The sequence below is a fragment of the Podarcis liolepis genome, assembly GCF_965112155.1.
Source record: "Podarcis liolepis genome assembly, chromosome: 6".
Lineage (NCBI taxonomy): Eukaryota > Metazoa > Chordata > Lepidosauria > Squamata > Lacertidae > Podarcis > Podarcis liolepis.
Genome location: NC_139559.1, coordinates 44,194,133 through 44,215,809, shown reverse-complemented (window position 1 = coordinate 44,215,809; position 21,677 = coordinate 44,194,133). Strand labels below are relative to the sequence as shown.

The following is a 21,677-nucleotide window of genomic DNA, read 5'->3' as shown; positions in this document are numbered from 1 at the left end:
TAGAGCTGGGAGGGGTCTTGTCTGAAATCGTGAAGAGCTACTGCTGGTTAGTAAACAAGCAAGCATTCAGGTACACAGATTGAAAATCACAACTGCTTCACTCTTCACCAGGTTCTGCTACTGCCATTCTACCCTGAGCTAAGCCATGGTTTGGCTTAGTTTTAAGTACAAACTCAAGACTATGGTTTGTCTCACTCCAAACAAACTACGAACATTAAGCTAAGAACAAGCCCTTGATACAGCTTGTTTGGAATGAGACAAATTGTGGGCCTGGGTTCACACTTAACACTTAGCCAAACTATGGCATAGCTCTGGGTAGTGGTGCAATAGCAGGACTGGGAGAGGAGGAAAATGGCTGTGATTTTTGCTCTCTCTACCAATACACTTGCTTGTTCACACTTAGCCTTGATTTGGTGTTGTGTGAACCAGGCTGATAAAAGGCAATTTTCTATGTTCCTGTGAGTAACTGAATGCAAATATGTAATCGGGCAGCTACTTTTTAAGAGTTACATCCCGAAAAGCATTAAACGTCAGTATTTTTACCTATCTAAAAGACAGTGTGATCATCTAGCTAGCCAAATCAAGATAAGAATGAATGCATTCCATGGCATGAAATCCATATATTGCCAGAACCACTTGTGGTATATACCAGACATGCCAAAACAAAACCACCCTCTGGCTTAGTTTTTCTTCTCCGTATAAGTGGTATAAATATCCAGCCTCTGCATCAGGGATGGGTAAAAGCAGTCAGTTGTTGGCAGTGCGTTGGAGGACTGCTATCCAATTTCTAGTGGGCCACATACTGCTGAGATGGTGGACTAGTGTGCCTGACTGTCTTGAGCAAAAGTAATTTTTATATTATTAAGCAAGGGTTTGTTCTTGGGATCTCTAATACAGATTAGTTATGTCTTTAATTGTTAAGAAACTCTTCAATAAAATTGTAATTTTAAATAATCAATTTAAAACTTGTAATGGCCGTGGAGATTCTAGACCATGTAAGACTGAAGTAATTCCATGCCTGCTCTAAAAGTCACTAAGTTCTGTTTGATTTCCAGATGCCACAATTAATAGTGTTACATAAATAGTCATTGAGGAGAGCTCTCAGTAGCCGGGAGACTCAATTAGCTCTTTTGTCAACAAACTAAACACAGAAGCCACACCTTTCATGGATTTTTTTTTTTTGGCTCATCTTAGCATGGGTTCTGCAGATTTGTGATTCTTAAATCTTTCTTTAAAAAATCTTTTCCTCTTTCTGCTGCTCCTTCCTGCTCTCTCCAACATGTGTGAAGCTGTGTGTCCCTCAGACCTTCAGCAGCTATGGAAAGAGGTTACTGCTACACAGCCTGTAGAAGACAGTATCAAGCAAGAGGGACTTGACCTCAGCACCAACACCTCCAATTCTACCTCGTTTTCGGCCGCCAAGGTCTCTCCTCCAATTTCCCACCACCCTCTTCCCAATGGACAGAACGCCATGCTCACACAAAGGAGGGACAGGTAGAAACTCTATGTGGTCCTTTAAAATATGGAATGGATAATTTGTAAAGGATATAGAATTTATCTCAAAGGACGGGGTAAAATTCTACACATGATTGGGAGAGACTAGTATTTTCTATCGCATTCAGACCTTGAACTTCTACTTTTTGCACTACTATTTGGCACAGTGTTGGCTTACCAGATATGGAGTCAAATTTGTGATTGTACCTGCCTTCAGTGACAAATGGAACTTATTAAGTCACAATAGGAGAGATTGGCCATGTGGAAATTGGCCACTTCAATTCAGACCCAATGAATTACAATTTAGGCTCAATGAACGAATTATATGTGAGTCTTGCTAGCCATTGGAGAATGGCTACATGACTATCTTCCCAAACATTTGTGTATAATGGCCCCATTGCTGTTGTGGAGACTATGCTGACTCAGTTGTTGTTTTTTTAATGGCACTGGTGCAGTCACAGCCTTTAGTTTTTCAGTTTACCCCAAGGGCCAAATAAGAGTTCATAATAGCCATTCATGTCAGGGAAATGGCTTAGATGCTGTACTGTTTGGGAGTATCCAGTAAAGAGCTTTCCACTCTGATGCTTTGACACCCTAGCAGACAGCTAAGGATCTAACAAGATCCTGCATATAGGCGGAGACTCTTACCCTTGGGACAGTCCCATGCTAATCAGATGAAGGCAGCTGTGCTAAGTACACCGTCCATAGGTCTGCCAGCCTTGTGGGCTATCAAGAATAAGCAAGAAACATAGCATGGATGCACTGCAGAGATAAGGAAGCTCTGCATTTAGCAGAAGCAGACAAGCAATCTATATTAAAATCTAATAAAGCAAACCCATCAAACAAACAATCTCATTAAACTCCACTAAAAGTCAGAGGAAACAGGATTATTTACTAGCAGAGTAGGTATCAGAAGAAAGGTTACAGGGAGAGAGTTCCACAAATGAGGCGCCAACACCAAGACAGCTCTGGTAACTACCCAAGTTGACTTGGAAGATGAAGGAACCTATAACCTGACATCCTATGAAGCTTTTACTAATTTGGCAGGTTCACAGGGGAGCAGGCAGCCCTTTCATATATTGTGGTTCCAGACCTTTTAAAGCCTTATAGCTCAGAACCAGCACTTGAATTATGTTTGGAAATAAATTTGGAGACCATGAAGCTCTTTTGGTACTGGTGATACATGTTCCTCTGCATCTGTGTTTGAAACCAACTGCAGTTTCTGTGCATTCTTCCTAGGTAGTCCCACACATAGCACTTTATAGTAATCTAACCTTGATGAAACCAGGGTATGGATAACTGTAGCCAGTGCACATTTTTTTCAAGAAGAGTTGCATCTAGCATACCAAGAAGATAGTTTAAAAGTATTTTGTGCCACACCTGACAATCTAAAATATGAACTGAGGATGAATTCTGCTGGTCTGCATCTGCAACTATGGTTCTGGCAGCCCAGGCTAGATTCGTAGTTGACTGGGTGGAGACAACATCTGCTCAATGAAGGGAGTATACATTCTGTAAAGACTAGATGGGCTGAATGAGCATGTCCCATCCCTTTAAAATGCCCTATGTGGTTGTTCCTTCAGCCAACAAAGCAAATGAACTATACAGAGCTAGAGCTGCTATTCCATAGTAATGCTTTTTTGTTTTCCTTTACCCCCTCCTTTGCAGCTCTTCTCATGAGGAGACTCCTGGCTCTCACCCTCTGTATGGACATGGAGAGTGCAAGTGGCCTGGTTGTGAAACCCTCTGTGAGGACTTGGGACAGTTTGTCAAGTAGGTGACTTATGTGCAAGGTATATTCATGCTGCTGTGTTCTTTGTCCCAACCTGTACTTAATAATTCTTCCTGTGTTTTCTCACACCATAGACCAGGCTTCCTCAACCTTGGCCCTACAGATGTTTTGAGACAACAATTGCCATCATCCCTGACCACTGGTCCTGCTAGCTAGGGGTCATAGGAGTTGTAGGCCAAAAACATCTGGAGGGCCGAGGTTGAGGAAGCCTGCCATAGACCTCAAAAAGGAAAAGTCCTGCTGCAAGTACTTTAACTGTTTATGATGTGCAGTGAAGCCCAAAGATCAGTCTGTTGCTTTTTGGCCCTGGGGATGGTTTCCTCAGATTCTAGAGATATTTTCCCTCCAAATCAGTTATTAGTGAGCTTTGATACTTCAGAAAATATAATTTATGTCTGTAGAACAGGTACCTGGTAGCTTTTGATAGTCTAGAAGCACCACCATGCCAGCCCCCTAGAGCCATTCTAGCATCACTACTTTTAGAAAAATTGAGTACAGTACTGCTGCACCAGTTTTTCCTTCTGTGAAATGGAGCTAGACCCCTCTAGGCTTCTTCTCCGAAACAGAGCTATATCACTGTCATAGACCTTCGGTAAGAACCGGGAAGTTTTTAAAGGCTGCCAGGCACTGTGGGGTATATAGAAAGAGTGGGAGAGACTCTGCTAGAGAGAAAGAGGCTGACTGGGACCTACCATAATGACAAGGCTTTTGGAGGAGAGAGGAGACAGACCACTAAAGTTTATAGCTCGCCCATGTTAGGAAGAAGAAAAGGGGGGCGGGTGGGGAGAACTAGAGAGAAACAGATGGCAGCGCGGCAGCCTGCTGACACCGCTTGTGGGCTCTGTCACTGACTGATTAACTCCGCTGTCTAAGAGCCCTCTGCTAGCGTCAGGGTCAAACAAATTGTTTTCACGCTTCGTCAGAGGTTTACTTAATTAGTTCATTTGCAATTAGATCTCTTTGTAGCCAAGATTTTTAGCAAAGACATCAGATGAAACTGACGGGTTTTCTTTTCTTGCTTGTTCGGGTTCCCCCCTCCCCCCAATGCCTTTCTTGCTACACATGCTTCCCACCCCGTCCACATACGCACATGCCGCTCCTCATTCTCGGCCCCCCTCCACCTCCCACCCCACTGCCTCCGAACAGAATGTTGTGAAGGTTGAAAATGACGTTTGGGAGGACTGGAGACGGTCAGAAGCACAGCCTGTATGCCTGATCTGTGTGTGTATGTGTTCTGTGAAATGAACATTTTAGAAAAACTTGCCACCCCACCCCCACCCTGGCCTTCAGCTACCGAAGGATCACTGTTAACGAGCCAACAGGTGCCAACTGCAACAGACTTAAGGCAGATGGGCAGGGAACGCGCATACTCCTTCAAAGCCTAACTTAGCCTTTTTCATGTGGCCAGGAGGAGGCCAAAAGGGAGAATTGATTCCACCTGTGCTACCATATGTAACTGACTGGTCCGAAAGGAGCCTCCTAACATTAGACAGCCATATCCTGCTTCCCCTAACTGGGAAGTCTTGACACAGCTTAAAATAGTAAGGAAACATTGCATGGAATGTTGTTCAATAGCGAAACTAAGGCTCTAAGAGTAAAATGAATTTAATTCCCTGCACTACCTTTAGTTCGTTGGCTGACATTAAGAAAGCTTACATTCATTCGCCTGTTAACGGTACAAGCTTTGAAATGGAATATAAAGTCCAGGCCTGTTTCAGTTTTGTTAAATTTTGTATGGCAAAAGGCTATGCTGCTTCAGTTAGGGACCGGAACTTGGCAGCAGATGGAGGGTGGCTTGTTGAGGCAAAGTTGTGAACCTACAGTGAAGAGGCTCTTGGAATTCATAAAGGAAAATGCATTTTCTGTCCTTATAATCCATCTCTCCTGAATGAAGAAAAATCTCTGGAAAATTGGTAGACTTACGAGTATTGAGCTCTTTTTCCAACTGATTTGTAAGCGTGTCACTTTGCCTTTCTGTGGTTCAGGATCTCCACCTGACTCTTTGGTTTACTTGTCTCTTCAGACTCTAGGGCAGCCTTCCCTAACTAGATGTCATCTATATCTTGTAGATCTTTTGGACCGTGACTTATCTCTGACCATTATCCATGCTGGTTGGGGCGGATGGGACTAGTAGTCCAAAACATCTGTAGGGAATCAAGTTGGAGATGACTGCTGTAGGTTGTGTAACTTGCTGTGTATCTATATACAGGGTGAGTCTTTTAAAAGAGGCCCCGTGGAACATGTGTACTCTGTATCCACGGGGCCTCATTTAAAGGACTCACCCTGTATATGTAGCACCAGTGTGGTACAGCAGACAAGGTGGTAGACTTAAATCAGAAAACCTTTGGCTCAAATCCCCACTCAGCAGTGATGCTGACTAGGGGGGAATACAGCCTTGCACTCTTCCAGTTGTTCCGTCTTTGAAAACATTTCAGCTTGCCAGTTGGAACGATTCCCCATCTCCTCCCCCCATGTGCTGTTCTGGGGGATCTCCTTCTGCCCTGAGCCATTTTCAGGGGGGAGAGGAGGAAGTCCTTGAACTGATGGGCCTGGTTAGGTACATTTCACCCTAGGTCATGGTCTATGGGCAAGTCACTTTCTCAGGCTAGCCTCCCTCACAGCATTATTGTGATGATAAAATTGAATAACCTGTTGATGAACAGGATAAAAATGAGATAGATAAGATAGTAGACATGTTGCATAGCACAGCCAGTGTATTAAAGAATCTTAATAAAGGGGTAAACATTGTCAAGGGAGTTCTGGTTGTCCAGAGCTATGTTAATTTCTTCTTCTTCTTCTTCTTCTTCTTCTTCTTCTTCTTCTTCTTCTTCTTCTTCTTCTTCTTCTTCTTCTTCTTCTCCTCCTCCTCCTCCTCCTCCTCCTCCTCCTCCCCCTCCTCCTCCTCCTCCTCCTCCTCCTCCTCCTCCTCCTCCTCCTCCTCTTAAAAATATGTTTTCTGTTTTTAGACACCTCAATACAGAACATGCACTTGATGACCGGAGCACAGCTCAGTGTCGAGTTCAAATGCAAGTGGTACAGCAGCTGGAAATACAGGTGAGTGTAAATGTATGCAGTGAACCTTATTCAGTCCCATCTGTATTCAAGCCAAAATCCTTGAACACAGCAAAGTCAGTAAGCTGTTTAATTTGGGATCTTGTGTGCCTAAGGGATGGATTTTGGAGTTTCTTTTTTACATTGGTTTAAGGCTTCCTTCATCTTTTTGGCTCTAAGGATCCAGGTCCTTTATCAGGATCGGCCTCATGGGCCAAACTTGACAGGTAAGCAGGGTTGCCCATCTGTTAAGCACATGATGTCATTATGACCATTGCATGATTGACATATAGGCTGTCAGATCTACCTGGCAAAATCCCTTGTGGGGCTCCCAAGTGTCCCCTGCTGCTATGAAAAGCCCAGGAAAGAATGCAGGCTCTGCTCCACTCCCAAGCTTCAAGTTGCCTTAGACATTGCAACCTTAGGATCAGAGGCAGGTCATGAAATACCATAGTATTAATTACTCCTGTCTTCTGTTATGCTGATAGGCATCTATTTCAACCCAGTGGTGGAGAGGGCCTCAGACATATGAGTCAATCATAAACGGCTCCAGCAGTTCCTACTGAAATTTGCAAGAATTGTAAAAATTGGATGCACAAGGGTGTAAACAGCCTTTCTTCCATAACCTAGGACTTTATTCTGTGATTACAGAGCTGAACAACTTGCAGGAATGTCACCAAAGGAGTTCTTGACTTTATGAGACCAGGACTGGACTTAGAGGAGCTATGTGGCTGCTTCTAAAAGCAGAAGCCGTGCATCACCTGCTGCTGCTGGGGAACATCCAGTAATACAAAATCTGATGTGATGTCACTGTGCTTTGAGTTTCCTCAAACCCCCCCCCCCATTACAACTAATGAAGAGGAGGAGCTGGGAAACGTGAGGCATGGTGGCATCACACCACGTGCTTTATATTAATGGATGCTACCAGGGGTGAGAGGAAGTGATGCACTGCTGCTGATCCGAGTGGAAGCCAAATTCCTGCTGTAACATTTAGTTTGGAGCTGAGAGAAATTGTAAACACGAGGAGGAGGCAACATTGTTAAATTAGAAGAGTATGGATTTTGCATATAGGCGATACCTATAAATGTCTGCATAGGGTGCAGGAACAGGTAAAGCAGCATGTAATCTGTGATAAATGATTATTGCATAGGATGGAATATAAATTGGGAATGGCATTTGGTTTCCCATTCCTTACTTCCAGCTCGTTTTCGGAAACAGCCAGCACTGATGCTTGCTTGATGGACTCTGAAGGGAATGGGCAGGGGGTTCTTTTTATCCATGTTGCTAGATTGTATATATGCGAAGCAGTGCAGGGATGAAAGGAGCAGCATTCTCTGGAACATGAATCTCCACAGCAGCAGGATTAGTGGCAGAGGAAAGAGTGCCAGGGAGCGAGGCAGCTAGAACACAAAGCGCAAGTAGTCTCTGTTGGAAGCTAAACTAAGTCAGTAGTTGCAGATGGGGTGCCTCGAAGAGAATGCGGCAGACATGCAAAAAGAGGAGAGAAAAGGAAGGAGTGCAACACTCAAAGAGCAGAGTTAAGATTGTTACACAGCCTGAGTCAAACCGTGTGATTCTACCCTGTTCCCAAGCTCTCTCTAAAGCAAAAGGTTGAAAGCAATTACTAGTGCTTAAAGAAGGGAATGTGGGGGAGAGAATCCTTGAAGAGAGCAGAAAGCTCCATGCGTGAAAAGAAGAAGCTGCCACCAGAGTTCCCAATTATAAAGTTTTCACTACAGAGCTCCTGCTGTGTCGGCAGCAAGAGTGTCTACATCACGAGAGTGGATCTGTCAGCTCTAATGAGAGCCACGACAGTGCCAGAGCGTCCTTGCGTCAGGGTCTCTCAAACTTCCAGCAAACTCCACTCTGGCTGCTTCCTTTAACTCCTGCCTCACTGGCCCCCTCTCTCTTTTTCTAGTTTTGGGGATGGTTTCAAGACCTGGTGGGAGAGGAGAGAAATGCCCTCTCTGGGTGTGTCCTAGATTCTGCATAGGGGCCCATCAGGTCAGGAGGAACTGAGGCAAAGTTTGAGGGGAGCACTCAGAAAGGGAAGGTGACACAAAGGGAGATGGTGTCAGATCCCATTGCTTCTGCAGCACTCAAACTCTCTCCCTGTGCCACAGCGAATATTTCACCCTTCTCCGCACACTGAGAAATAAACACACACCCCAGGAGCATGCAATTAAAGCAATGTTGCACATCTGGAGAGATGGATGGGCAGGTGAGTGGGTGGGTTGAAAAAGGCATGGTGGGAGTGATGTATGGATGAGAGGAAGTAGTGTAGAGAGGGAAGAGATTAGAAACATGAGCAAGTGATGAGGTGAGGGAAAACCGTAGAAGCAAAGGATGTTGAGAGGAGGTGACTAATATGATAGAGTGCCAAAAGGAAAGATGGTAGAAGTGATCTAGCAGCTTCACATGGGGCAGGAGGATCCTGATGCCTGGGATAGGGAGAGAGGCCAGTCCATTTAATACCATGGTGGATGAAAAGGATGAGAACTGAGTGAAAATGCAGTGAATGAAATGGAGGGGGGTTTCATAATGTGAGGTTCCATTTTTCAGCAGCTTTTTCTGCCTCTGCTCACCCACATCTGATTCCTTTACATCAAGGTCACTGGCACTCCTATGTTACTGCACAGTGGATGTACCAGAGTATCAAAAAACCACCACACATCCTGATCTTGATATCCAATAGGAAAAGGCAGCTCTTTAGAAGCTTGGAAATGTGATACTCCAACCAGATTCATGGCTCTCAGGAGTATTCAGTGTTACTAGGGAATTAGGGAAACTGGCAGCTTTTCTCTTCCAGGAGTGCTCTATGAAGGCGGCACAGCACAGCAAGAGCTAAAGGGAACAGCCCAGTGCTGTCACATTACTGCATGTAGGAAGTATTAGTCAAAAGAAGAGAATGGCATGTTCACACCGATGTTGAATGGAGCAAGCAAAACGAGGTGTCTGTGATCCCTGCTGATGTAGAGGGAACCATTCAAGGACATGATTATTGATGGAACACTTAACTGGACCACCTTTCTAAATATGTTGGCCAAGTGAATTGACCAGTAATGGGAAAAAGCTTCCTCAAAACAAATGACTTCTTGTTTGGTTTTCTTTGCAGCTAGCTAAGGAGAGTGAGCGTCTCCAGGCGATGATGGCCCACCTCCATATGAGACCTTCAGAGCCAAAGCCGTTCAGTCAGCCTGTAAGCAATGCTCAGCTTGTTCCTCACCTTTACGCTCTAACTTTCTTTTCTAATAGGGATTGCCACCTCAAGCCTCAGGCCCATATTGTCCTGCCAGAGTCACTCAGGGCTGAAGCAACCCTGGCTGTGACAACATTTCTAGGCTCACAGTAACAGGAACTATTTCCTACGAGTTCCTTTGAGCCACTAGGCTCCTAGTAGATGGCATGATGGTGTGAGGAAGCCAAGGTACACCTACGCTCCATTGAAACTCCTAAACTGATGATTACCAGTTTTCCACCCTTGCGGAATCCTCCCTTTTACTACAACCCAAACATTGTTTACTTGAGCTTCACTTTCCACAGTCATAGCCATAGAGGGTCATGTAATATCATAATGCCTGCCAGATACTGCCCATGAACCACCAGGTAGCTATCCCTTCTTTATAATAACAATACCCTTCCTCTATCTGTTTCTCCAAGTCCTCTTTTACACTTTGCACTTGCATTTCTCCATGGCATTTCACAGAGGCATAACTCAAACTGTATAGGCTGAGTAATCTCCTTGAGAGAGGAACCTGTCCTCTTGGAATCTGTGAATTGTCATGCATGTTATTATTTTATTATTTATTACATTTACATACCACCCTTCATCTGAAGATCTCAGCGCGGTTCACAACATGCATGCATACTGATGGTGCTATAGAAATACAAACAACCATAGGTACCTGTGCTGGTCCTTTCTGCAGGCAGGTAGAATCACTCGTTCTCACAACATCAAGCCAGACTGAGACAACCTCCCAGAGGCAACAGCTCACAGAGCATGCACAGATAGCCCAAGCTGCTATTGTACGCAAGGAGTGAAGCAAGGGGATTGGGATAAGACAGGCTGTGCCCAGGCCATCCTTGCTTTCACATTGCACAGTTTAGAAAGCCAGCTGTGTAGAAAGACCACACTACTTGTGTCAGTCCTGCAAACTGTGTAGACATAGGCTGAAAAGTGCTGCTTGGAAGTGCTGAAACAACACACCAAATTCTGAAATCAGAGCTGATACAAACATACTCTAGTGTCCTCTACCCTGCAGGGTGTGTTACTGGCTCATTCCTGACCTGTAGCCTCCTGTGCTGTCTTATTGGCCATTCTAAGGTGTTTGAGACACATCTATCTCAGGAAAAGCAGCTGGTGACATCTATGCTCTCTTGAGGTTCTAGTTCACATCTGTGCATGTGAGACCCTCTTGGAAGAACTTACATCAATGACAAAAATATGTGTTTCCCCTCTGTGGTTTCTGAAAGTCCCTCCTGTTCATGAGAAGGGAGGTGGCCATGGTTACAGTTTTGAGGAAGGAAGAGAGAGAAAGTACATGCATATCACTGAATTACATTCCAAACCCCAAGAGCTCACTAACATCTGCAGTGCTTCAATATATGGTTGTATAAGATGACCTGATTTTTTTTTACTCATGAAATGATTGCAATCCTCTTTCTTGGCAAGGGATGAAATTTTGCATGGATGCTGTTGATCTTCAAAAGATAATGCTTATCTGTCAGTGTTATGACTATAGATAATGGTACTATAGATAATGGTACTGATGAACTACTGGGAATTGTGCTTTATCCTGGGACAGCATTGCTCCAATTTGCTAATGAGACACTTGTGGCAATGCCACAATGTTTTTAAAATGAAATCCACAACTACCTGATCACCTTCATGAAATGAGCAGATAATTAATTTCCCCCCAAGTTAAGCTGCAGTTTAGACAATCTCACTGGAAGTGGTGTAGCATAGTAGCTAAGAGTGCACACTTTCAGCCAGGAAGCCCTTAGCTCAAATCTTGCCTAAGCCATGAGCTCACTAATGGTCCCCACCTGTGCATGCTTGCTTGCTTCTAAATAAACATTCATAGACTTGGACCATGTTTGGATTTATGCAAGCCACTATCTTGTAATTTCAGCCCCCGTCTGCAATACAGGTGGTAGAGTGTGCTAGCTGTAACTGAAAACCGTTCCTCCTAAAGTTTGGCTTCCCATTTGCTTTGGAAAAATGGCTACGGGCAAGAATTATGGATTAGTTTAAAAAAAACACTGAGCAAGGAAGGAATACTTTATATAGTACTAGATGGTCATCTGGTTCTTTCACGTTTCTAACAACTGGCTTTGATGTAGCTAGAAGAGTTTTAGGTTTCATTCACGTTTGTAGAGTATGATCTGATTTCTCATCCACATCTAGCCCTTCCATTGTAGTTGATGAGTCTCAAGTTCTTGTCTGAGATGCCTGTTTCAATCTTTGCTGCTGAATTGATTAGTAGACCCTCAGTGGTGTGCCTCTGCCTTCCACCCAACCTCTATATTTTCATTGATAGAAGTTGAACAGCCATGTGCTATGTCCATATAGAAAACTGTTGCTTACCCAGACACCTCTCTGTCTCCTGGGTTGATTCTAATAATAGTTTGTCGTCCTCTTTGAGCAGCTGAACCTGGTTTCCAGCGCCACCCTCTCCAAGAGCACTTCTGATACCTTCCCTGATGGATTACCTCATCCCCCCACCTCTGCTACTGCACCCATTACTCCATTGCGGCAGGGCCCTTCTGTCATCAGCTCATCCACTTTACACAATGTAGGGCCTATTCGCAGGAGGAACTCAGACAAGTTCTGCACGCCAATCTCCTCAGGTGAGAGCAGCTGGGGAAACTGCAGCTGCAACTTTATGTTTGGGTTGAATTGTGTGTTTCTTAGACTGAACTGTGTGCTACTTTTCTTCATAACTTTCTTTCTTCCCCCTAGAACTTGCGCAGAATCATGAGTTTTACAAAAATGCAGATGTCCGCCCCCCCTTCACATACGCCTCGCTTATCCGGCAGGTGAGAAATTCCTTATTTTGGAGAAATGTACAAGTGTGCCAGAAAGACCTGGAACAGGCAGCAGTTGTTCACACTCACCTTGAATGTTGCTTGTGACAAGTGGCTCAGGTTGCTAATGGTACATTCTAGACATCGCCTTCTTATGCTGCCTTTGGAAATGGAATTTGAGTCAGTGGCTGGGGTGTAAATCTGGTAATTGAGAAACCTGGATTCATTGTGGTCTTGAGCTATCGTGTTTTTTTCACCCAAACATGCCTTTCACAGTTAACACTAGACATTCTAGCACTGCAGGTAAATGGATAGGCACATAATTCTCTCTGTAGTTTGTTTTGTGTAGAAGTCAAAGGCCTAGAGACTAAGACTTTAGGCTATATCTACAGCCATCACTGCTGTATCTTGTGACCTCAGTGCCTCTTTGTCCTTTACATGATCATTATTTCCTCAAGAGTTCAAAGCAGCTTAGTTCTATTACAGTGTCTCTGACTTGGTGCTTTTCTGGTCCCCTGGGTGAAAGATGCATTAGCTACAAATGGAGTGTGAGAATGGGGAGTTTTCAGCAACAGAAATGGCAGTGATGGCTTCAACTTGAAACAATAAGATTTTGCCACCCCACTGTTTTCAGGGATTTTATAAACTTGCCCAACAAGGTATTTTTGAAGTCATTACTACAGAATCACCTTGTGGTTAATAACTCAAATCTCCATTTTAAATGAGATGGTTGGGGGTTTTTTTTGACCAATACCATTTCCTGAATATTAGCCTTTGTGAGGAGAAAAATAGAATCTGCATGTATCAGTGCTATTTCATGGGTTGTTGGCTGCCACACTTGATATTTGAATTATTTGCACCCTGCCTCATGCATGTAGGAGCAATGTTCACGGTGGGCTTTACAGTGTTTCTGGCTTCCAGGGTATAACATAACTACTAATGTTTCCTGTTGTGTCAGAGTATTAGCAGTAGAGTTTGTCAGGATCAGCCTTAGTGGTCCATAACAACTGAAATCTCTTTTCAGCCTTAGCTTTCAGGCACAGCAGGTGGGACTTTACTGTGTCAGTTTCTTGGATGAACTGCAACCTTCTGTTTCCAGAGCTGCCAACAGCATATCTTTGACAAAGAATAAATTCCCTGGGGAGGATGGCTTCTATTGCTCCCTAGTGGTGCTGTATTGTGTGGGCATTCCCCGCCTTCCAGTTAATTGAAGTAGGCTCTGTAAGTTAGCGTGCAGGCTATGATATTGTTCTGTGGATCTCACCTACACCCTTATTCTCCTTTGGCTAAAAATATGCCTTCATTGTCCATGTAAAAATATACTTTAGAAGAGATGCTAAGATCTGCTTGCTGGCACTGGTCTTTTAAAGCCCTGGCTCCTGGAATTCATTCATTTTGATTCAGCTCTTTGAGGTTAACCTCCCTGGAGTAGCTGAGATCTAGGAAACTCTTCCAAGAGCAAGCAGTAGTTGGTGTTTTCAGACACAATGTCACCTCCATTAGCCAGGCCAAAGTGTGGGAATGAGTGCCTTTATGCTTATCTCACCTCCCTCCCTCCTACAGCATCACACACGCTTCTGCATGCAGTGTTTTGTTTAAGAATGCTGGATCAGACCAAATGGCTGGGATCAGACAGGTGCTCCTGGAATACTCACCAAATGGGACATGATAGAGCATTATCTGCTGTTTTTTGCTTTCACCATCTAGTAATCAGAAGTTCACTACCTCTACATTTGAGTTTTGCTTTTAGCTACCATGGTTAATATTCAACACACATAGTATTTGGCATGCTCATGTTTTATTAGTGGTGTGTATATGTGATTATTCTTTTTGTAATAAATAATTTTATAGACTTTGTACATACCTATTCCTTAACTTCCAAGTTTTTGGCTGTACCATGGCTAATACCCATTGGCATCCCACCCGTGAATTTGTCTGATCTTTGGAAAGTTCATTTTAAGAGTTTTTTTAAGCCCTTAAACTGGTTAAGGTGTTGCCTTGTAATCTACCACTTATGAACTTCATTGGATCATGCCAAGATCTAGTCTATGTACCTCCATTATGCTCTCTTTTTTATTCACTAATGGTAACCAGGTATGGCACACCCTCCCCTCATGTGGATGCAAATGGTGCCTGAATTATTCTCTGAGTGAAGTTAGCAAACAGCAGGCCCAACCAGTTATCTGCTTTCAGTTCAGATAAGAATGAAGAGGGGCTGGAGTGGACCAGTTTCAGGCAGAAATTGTTGATCTTGCTCTACAAAACTGGGATCAGGATTCCAATGTTCAAGTCTAGTTCAGTAAGGAATGTTTTGAGTGCATTCTAGCTAATTTGTCCCGATTTGATCTGGTGCAATTCCTGGTTTGCAGCAATGGTTACTGTGCTTCACTCACTAAATTAATTCAACTTTTATGCATTTTGAAAGTGATACTTTAGCACTGATTTTACTTTCCATCCATTGTAACCTGGAGCACTTCTTTCCAATTAACTGTAAGATGGGTAGAGTAGTCGAAATCAATGGTTTGTCTGGGCTAGTACTTACTAGAGCTTCTAATCAGTCAGGTGTACTATATGTGAAATAGGGTGTCACTGCATTTGCATAAGGGTATGTCCTGCTAAATGAAAATATCTCAAGACTATTTTAGCATATTCTTTAGGCAGTAATACTGATCTGCAAAGATATGTCATATCTAAAAATGACCAAGCTTTATGCAGCTGGTCATTCACCTAAGTAGAAAAAGAAACAATTTTCATAGAATCTTGCATATCAGGTCCCAGAATCTGTTTCAGAAGTTTCTTTAAGGCCTTAGAGCCTGTTATTACCCATGACTATGCTTCTCTGCACCTGTAGACTTGACTGAAGTAGATCTTTGAGCATGCACAGCAGGGGTGGGGAACCATTTTCAGCTTGAGAGCTGAATTTCCTTCTGGGCAACTTTCAAGGTCTGTGATGGCCAGTGGTTGGAAGGGCCTGAGGCAACAGTGGGCAAAGCAGTGAATGTGAATTTTACCTTTGAACAACAGGCTAGTTTCTATACTTCTCTATCTCCAGCCAAATAATAATAATAATAATAATAATAATAATAATAATAATAATAATAATAAAGCATATCTAAAAACTTAATAAAAACATGCATTAAAAAGCTCCTGATACAGGACTGCCTTCAGATGTCTTCTAGACAAGCAAAAGTCATTATCGGAGTTCAAAGATGCATTCCCACCAGGCAAAAATACTCAAGGTGGATGTGAAGCAATCCACCTGCAGAGGGGTCTGGCTTGGGAGAGTCACAAGGGCACCATTTACATGCACACCCCAGGCCTGAGGTTCTCTGTTCCTCTGCTGCTAAGCTTGCTTCAGTGCATTTAACCTAAGAGGTAGAGCATTCAAATTATGAGAGTAATGCTTCTGCACCTCCTTTTATATTTGAGGACTAGCTATTCAGTCCATAATATATTTCATTCCTGGCTTTTTTTGGGGGGGGTCTATAATCTTGGGTAGGTAATTGTTTTGCAACATATCTTGCTTCTCCTGTATCTTTAATAAAGGCTATGTTTGGGCTGATTCACACATTCATACATATCACTCTCAAAGCCTTATCACTCAGTTACTTGAGTCTCAATTCATGAACTGTCTTCACTAAAAATGCATTGTTTTGGAGTAACCTTGTACAGCTATTTTTAGTGTTGGATCTGTGGTGACTGTTTCATGCATGTTGGTCTCCACCTGATGTTGTATTCCTCAAGTGAGAAACATGGATGTCCTAAATTCAGATCTTTGAAATATGTAGTTGAAAAGCAGAGCAGCATCTTCTCATATGTCCTCATAATGGTTTGCCTAGTACTGGTGGTAAGAACTTATGGGACTGATGTCTGTGAGTAACTTTTTCTCACCTTTCAATGCAGGCTATCCTTGAGACACCCGACAGGCAGCTAACATTGAATGAAATCTACAATTGGTTCACACGGATGTTTGCCTACTTCAGGAGAAACACAGCTACCTGGAAGGTAAAGCTTAGTCTGGGATTTTAATGCAGCTTTAGTGCCAACACACTTCTTAATATGGAACTGGGTCTCAATTTGGAGGACCTGCTAAATAATTTCATGTCCCAAATGTTTTTGGTGGAAGAGGTTCTTAAATAAGTGGGAGCAGGGAGCTCTTATTAAGCAACTACATGTGTCCATGTTTGATCTGTATCTCGGCTGCATCCTGGTTATGGACATGACACTGGGAATCATGAAGAAGTTAATGAATTAAGGCATTTACTCTGTCAACATTCTGCTAAAGATTCTGTTCTGGAGTGGTACAACAAGGCCACTTCAGAATAGATATTCTGCGTGTTCTTACTTCTTTTTAGAATTGGAGAGGAAGGATTGTTCATTAGTTTATGACACCAGGATGCAGATTCATGTTTCAGTTTCCCACTCCATTTAGCATTACACAGAACGTATGGTGCTTGGATACTATGGTAAAGGCAGCATCCACAAAGAAATATGCACTGCCTTTTGTAATACACTCTATGTACCTAAGGATGGATTCAGATGAAAGAGGTGGCTAAAACAAAGTGTGAGTGACTTGCATGTTCTACTTTCCCTCCTTTTGACTTATTTCTCCTATACCTGTAGTGAGATGTGTAAGTTCCCCATATCTTTGGGAACTTGCCACTGGCAAGGTAGGCAGCTCCCTTCCTTGGATATGACTTGAAGGGCAGGGGGAAGTAGCTGAATGAGTCATTCTTATCTCCTTCACACACACACCCATCCTTTTTTTGTGCTGCTTTCAGTAATTGTGATGTGACTGTGAGACTGTCAGGGAAAGGAGCTGGGACCAATGGATGCAAACCTTCTGAAAGCAGGGAGTACTAGTAGCAAGGAATATCTAACGTCCCTCCATCTCCATTGCTTTCTAACTAGGCCCTGTGGTTGTAGCTCGCTCTGGTGAGAGAGCTGTGGGTATTCGGCACAATTGACAAATTGATAATTTAAGCTTAAAATGTGTCAAACTGCCTGGGTGGTAAAACAAGCCAGGGAACTATATTCCTTCTCTTAGAAGAATCTGTTTCAGCCCTCTGAGGTGGAGGCAGTGATGTGTGGGTGGGTGACAACAGCATGTGACCAATCTGTTCCGTTATAAGGCTGCAGAAATAGGTCTGTGCTGGCATGCACGTGGCTTGTCTACAGGAAAAGCAGAAGGGGAGTTAGAGATTCTAGAAATAGAAAATAAGGTTAATGATAACCCGGGGGCTGGTATCTCACTGCATGTGGCAAATAGATGATGCCTTAGCCAAGCTAGCAACGATTCAGGCTGGCTTTTCAGAGCATTGGGATGCAGATGGTCTCCTGATAGGGAAGATTGTGTGTGAGCTGCTAATACTCAACTTTCAACCTTGGGGAAGAAGAACATGAGGAGGCAACTTAATCTTTGTAACAGAAAACAATCTTGCACATGAAAAGGGGCTAACAGAAGTGCCACCCAGTCTCCTGTCTGGTTCAGATTCCCTATGGGCTGTTAGCTGTCAGTTGGTGTTTCTGTCTTCCCATCTGTAAAATGGCACAACAAGAAGGGGCCGGTTTCCTCTCTTGCATTAACATATATGTAATATTGCAGTAGGCCCATGATCCTAGCTGAGGTCTTGATTACTGCTATAATCATAATCTTGATTTGTCTGTCTCTGTCGCTCTCCTTTTCACCGTAATGTATAACTCTCTAGGCAGTTGCCAGTCCATCACTGTAAAGGCATTGTGTGGGAAACAATGGGGAAGGGTCATAGCTTAGTAGTAGAGCATATGCTTTGCATAGAGAAAGTCTCAGATTCAGTACTTTTGAGGTAGGGATGAGAGAGCCTTTCAGAAACCTTTCAGAGAGCCTTTCAGAAACCGCTGCCAGCTAGTGAAGTCCATACTGAGCAAGGTGGACCAATAGCCTCACTTGTATAAAGGAGCTTCTTCTTTCAATATTTCTAAACCAGACAATGAGCACACCCCCCCTACTGTGTATTGGAGGCACAGGCTCTGGATATGCAGGTGCCGATGCTTGCTCTTGGAATCAAGTCCAGCTCCCTTTGCTTGTATTTTTCTCCTGAAGAATTCAATTTTCGCAAAAGTGTACATCCTTAAAATGTGTCTGTGCCCGTGTGTGCTTTCATCATGAGAAGATGGTCCTGATGTTTGTCCTAATTCAAAGCTTGGCCTGTTAGTGTCCACTCTCTCTGAATACACTGATCCATTCCTTGCTCATGTGTTCAGTGACATCTGGAAAGCAGAAGAAGTAATTCCAGAAGAGATACAAAAGTGAGGGAGGGTGAGAGAGAGGATAGAAGGACTATCTCCAGAGTAGAGGGGGGGGTGTTGTGTTCCTGCAGCTGGGCATCTCTGCCTTTCAGCTGGAGGCCTGATAAGATTCTGTCTTCCAGACATGACATAATTGTGCCAGTGTCACATGCAAGCCGTGATACAATCACTCCCTCAGACGGGAAGCCAGAGTTATTGTGTAGCCGTCAAACTCTTGATAACGACCAAGCAGAGCTTGCTGCCCATTAAGCAAACACAAGTCTGAGACTAGCAAGTTATTTTCTGTGAGTGAAAAGGGGTTATGGCATCAACCATGTAGGAAGTGAGTGAACTTATTTGGATCAATTCATAGAGAAGTGCTGAAAATTCGAAGTCACCTATAAACATCATTGGGGAAGGGTAGCTGTATGTGGTAGTGCATGTGCTTTTCAGTGAAGAAGTTCCAAGTTCATGGAATCTTCAGTGAAGAGTTACCAGGGAGCAGGGCAAGAAAATGCCTTTTCCTCCATTTCTGTTGTGTTGCTTCCGAAGGGAGACTACGCCAGGCTAAAGTATGATGGCTTTGTCCATTGTTGCCTGTGACTGTTCCTGACTACATAGCAGCCTATACCCTAGCTTCTGGGGAACAAACTCGGAGAAAAATTATTTATTTGCTTGCTTGCTTGCCTGCCTGCCTGCTTGCTTGCTTGCTTACTATATTTATGTAGCCACCCCATAACAGGCATTTTCTAGGTGGCTCATAAAGAAAAGAAAATGCAATATTCAAGTACAACATAAAACAAATTAAATTATTTTCAAAAATTGAAACTATTAAAAACAAATTTAAACCTCAAATTTAAAACAGAGAGACCAAAACAATGAAGTTTTAAAGACCTGGAAAGATATTCAGCTGGCACCGAAAAGCCCATAAAGATGGCATCAGGTGCACCTGTCCAGGATGGCTGTTCTATAACTGGGGTGCTGCTACTGAAAAGACCCTGTCCTGAATACTTGAAAGCAATGCTTTTCTGTCATCCTTCACCTGCTTAATTTGTGAGGCCTTGGCATGTCTGCAAAACTGGCAAACAGGCTGGTTTCAGAAAACAAATCTTAAAGCCTTGGGCAAAGGGGAAAGAAGTCAAAACTCTTTTTTGTTCCTGCCTTTTCTTTTCTCGTACTGCCTGAACAAGGAAGAAGAAACAGAAGGAAGGTCCTTTGTGCAGCTTGTTGGCTACCTTTCCCTACATATGCAAACATACATGAACAAATGTGACACACACCAACAGGCATATAAACAAATGATACCAAGATCTGAGCTTGAATCTAAGGACAAAACTACTAGGAAGAGACTACTTATTAAGGACTGAGTGCCTACTTAAGCATGATAAACATGATAGGTACTTAGTGCTTGGCACATTTACGTAGATGTTGGTTTTTGCTTTTCTTTGGTGTGCTTTTCAATGCATCTAATCCCTGAAAGCCACAAAGCAGCTGTAGTGCCCATGGCTGATATCCCACATTATGGTACCCTGGAGAAATTGTGCAATTGCTCTGGAAGTTGGCATATCCTCACAGAGGAAAGATGTTAAACTTATACACAACCTGGTACCTTTATTTGTTCTCATCCATTTTCCTCCATTTTGTGGTTATGTGCTGAAATATTGAATTAGCTTTGGTGGTCCAGTTCTCCTCAATTTATTGCCATTCCAGTTCTTCTTGCTTAGTTAGGTAGTCTTTGTGGGTGGATGCTTTCTCATGGATGCACAACTCAAAGCACACTAAGAACCACTGTTACATTTTAGCAGTGCAAGAGGGTTGCATTGGACATCCACTGTAGCAAACCCTTTTTGTTGTAATCCTAACCTATTTGTCTTCTCTTTAAGACATTCATACATTCTTCCCTCATGCATTGATGGGGGGAGCTGGGCTGTGACCAGCAGCCAAATGTTTGGCCATCATGTAAAGTGGTCCTATAAACATAAAGCATCTCCATGCATGCGGGGCGATCCTGATTGACCCAGGATCTCAGCTTAAGTGGAGGCGCTCTGTGTGCACAGGCTGATGCATGCATATGCATGCATATGCATGGGTAGAACATGTGGTGTGAGCCAGCAGCAGGGCCACCAGCCCAATCCTGCTTCCTGTGAATGTGCGAAGGGTGAGTTATATGAGCCCTGCTTTTGTTAACCCACTTTTTCTCTATATAGACTATAGTGCACACATTCACCTCTCTGCATCGTTGTCATTGATAGCCCTGCCTGTTTTCCGTTCCCCTCTCTGTGGTGGTCTGCAGCCCTTTCTGTCATTACTGTCCTCTCTTTTACTCAACCCAGAGTTTTCTCTGTTCCCCATCTCGTTAGCCATTTTTCCTCTCCACACCCCGCAGCATATGCTTGCTCACTCTCCCTTCTCACTGCACAGCAGCAGGTGTCCCTTTTCCCTCCAACGGTTATGCCCCTTTTTGTTTCTCTCTCCTTTCCACAGGTCTCCTCACACACGGATCTGTTACTTCCCTTTCTCTGTTTCCGCTGCTATTGGTCTCACTTCACCACTATCTCTAGTACTCTCTTTTTGCACCCTTTCCAGCACAATCCTATAGATGTCTACTCAGAAGTAAACCCCACAGAGTTCAATAGGGCTTACTCCTAGGCAAAGGAGTGTAGGATTGCAGACTGTCCCTTTATACGCTCTCTTTCTACCCCCACCCTTATCTCTTCTTCTGCCTTGCTAAACTCAGCAAGAATACCTAAGGCATTCATTTTCTCAGCGGTTCACACATTAAGTGCCTTTCCATATATTATTTGGCAGCAAACCTGGGTTAGCAACTATGTGTTTGTGATAGGGAGTTGGAGCCAATCCTAGCTCTCTGCTGTGTTTAGTGATATGATACATGCATTTACAAACAGGTATTTGGCTCATTTGCTCATTACGTTTTTAGAGGTATGCTTTTCAATGTGTAAATCTGCCTTGAGGGGATCTTATAGGCAGGAAACCATTGAACATGGTGATCTGGTTGCAGCAGGCTGGTAAAGCTTTGCGGTTGACT

The 21,677-nt window shown here is 43.4% G+C and overlaps 1 protein-coding gene across 11 annotated transcripts in view; it reads left to right on the top strand.

Annotated features, from left to right (window-relative positions):
* The window catches only part of FOXP4 (forkhead box P4), a 151,694-nt gene that overhangs the window by 104,571 nt on the left and 25,446 nt on the right, over positions 1-21,677 (top strand). For all 11 annotated transcript variants that reach the window (XM_083509219.1, XM_083509213.1, XM_083509217.1 and 8 more), the window contains 7 exons: positions 1,290-1,494; positions 3,163-3,267; positions 6,253-6,340; positions 9,453-9,536; positions 11,986-12,187; positions 12,300-12,376; positions 16,268-16,369. In XM_083509219.1, the coding sequence (XP_083365345.1) occupies positions 1,290-1,494; positions 3,163-3,267; positions 6,253-6,340; positions 9,453-9,536; positions 11,986-12,187; positions 12,300-12,376; positions 16,268-16,369 (863 nt within the window). The remainder of the gene's footprint in view (positions 1-1,289; positions 1,495-3,162; positions 3,268-6,252; positions 6,341-9,452; positions 9,537-11,985; positions 12,188-12,299; positions 12,377-16,267; positions 16,370-21,677) is intronic.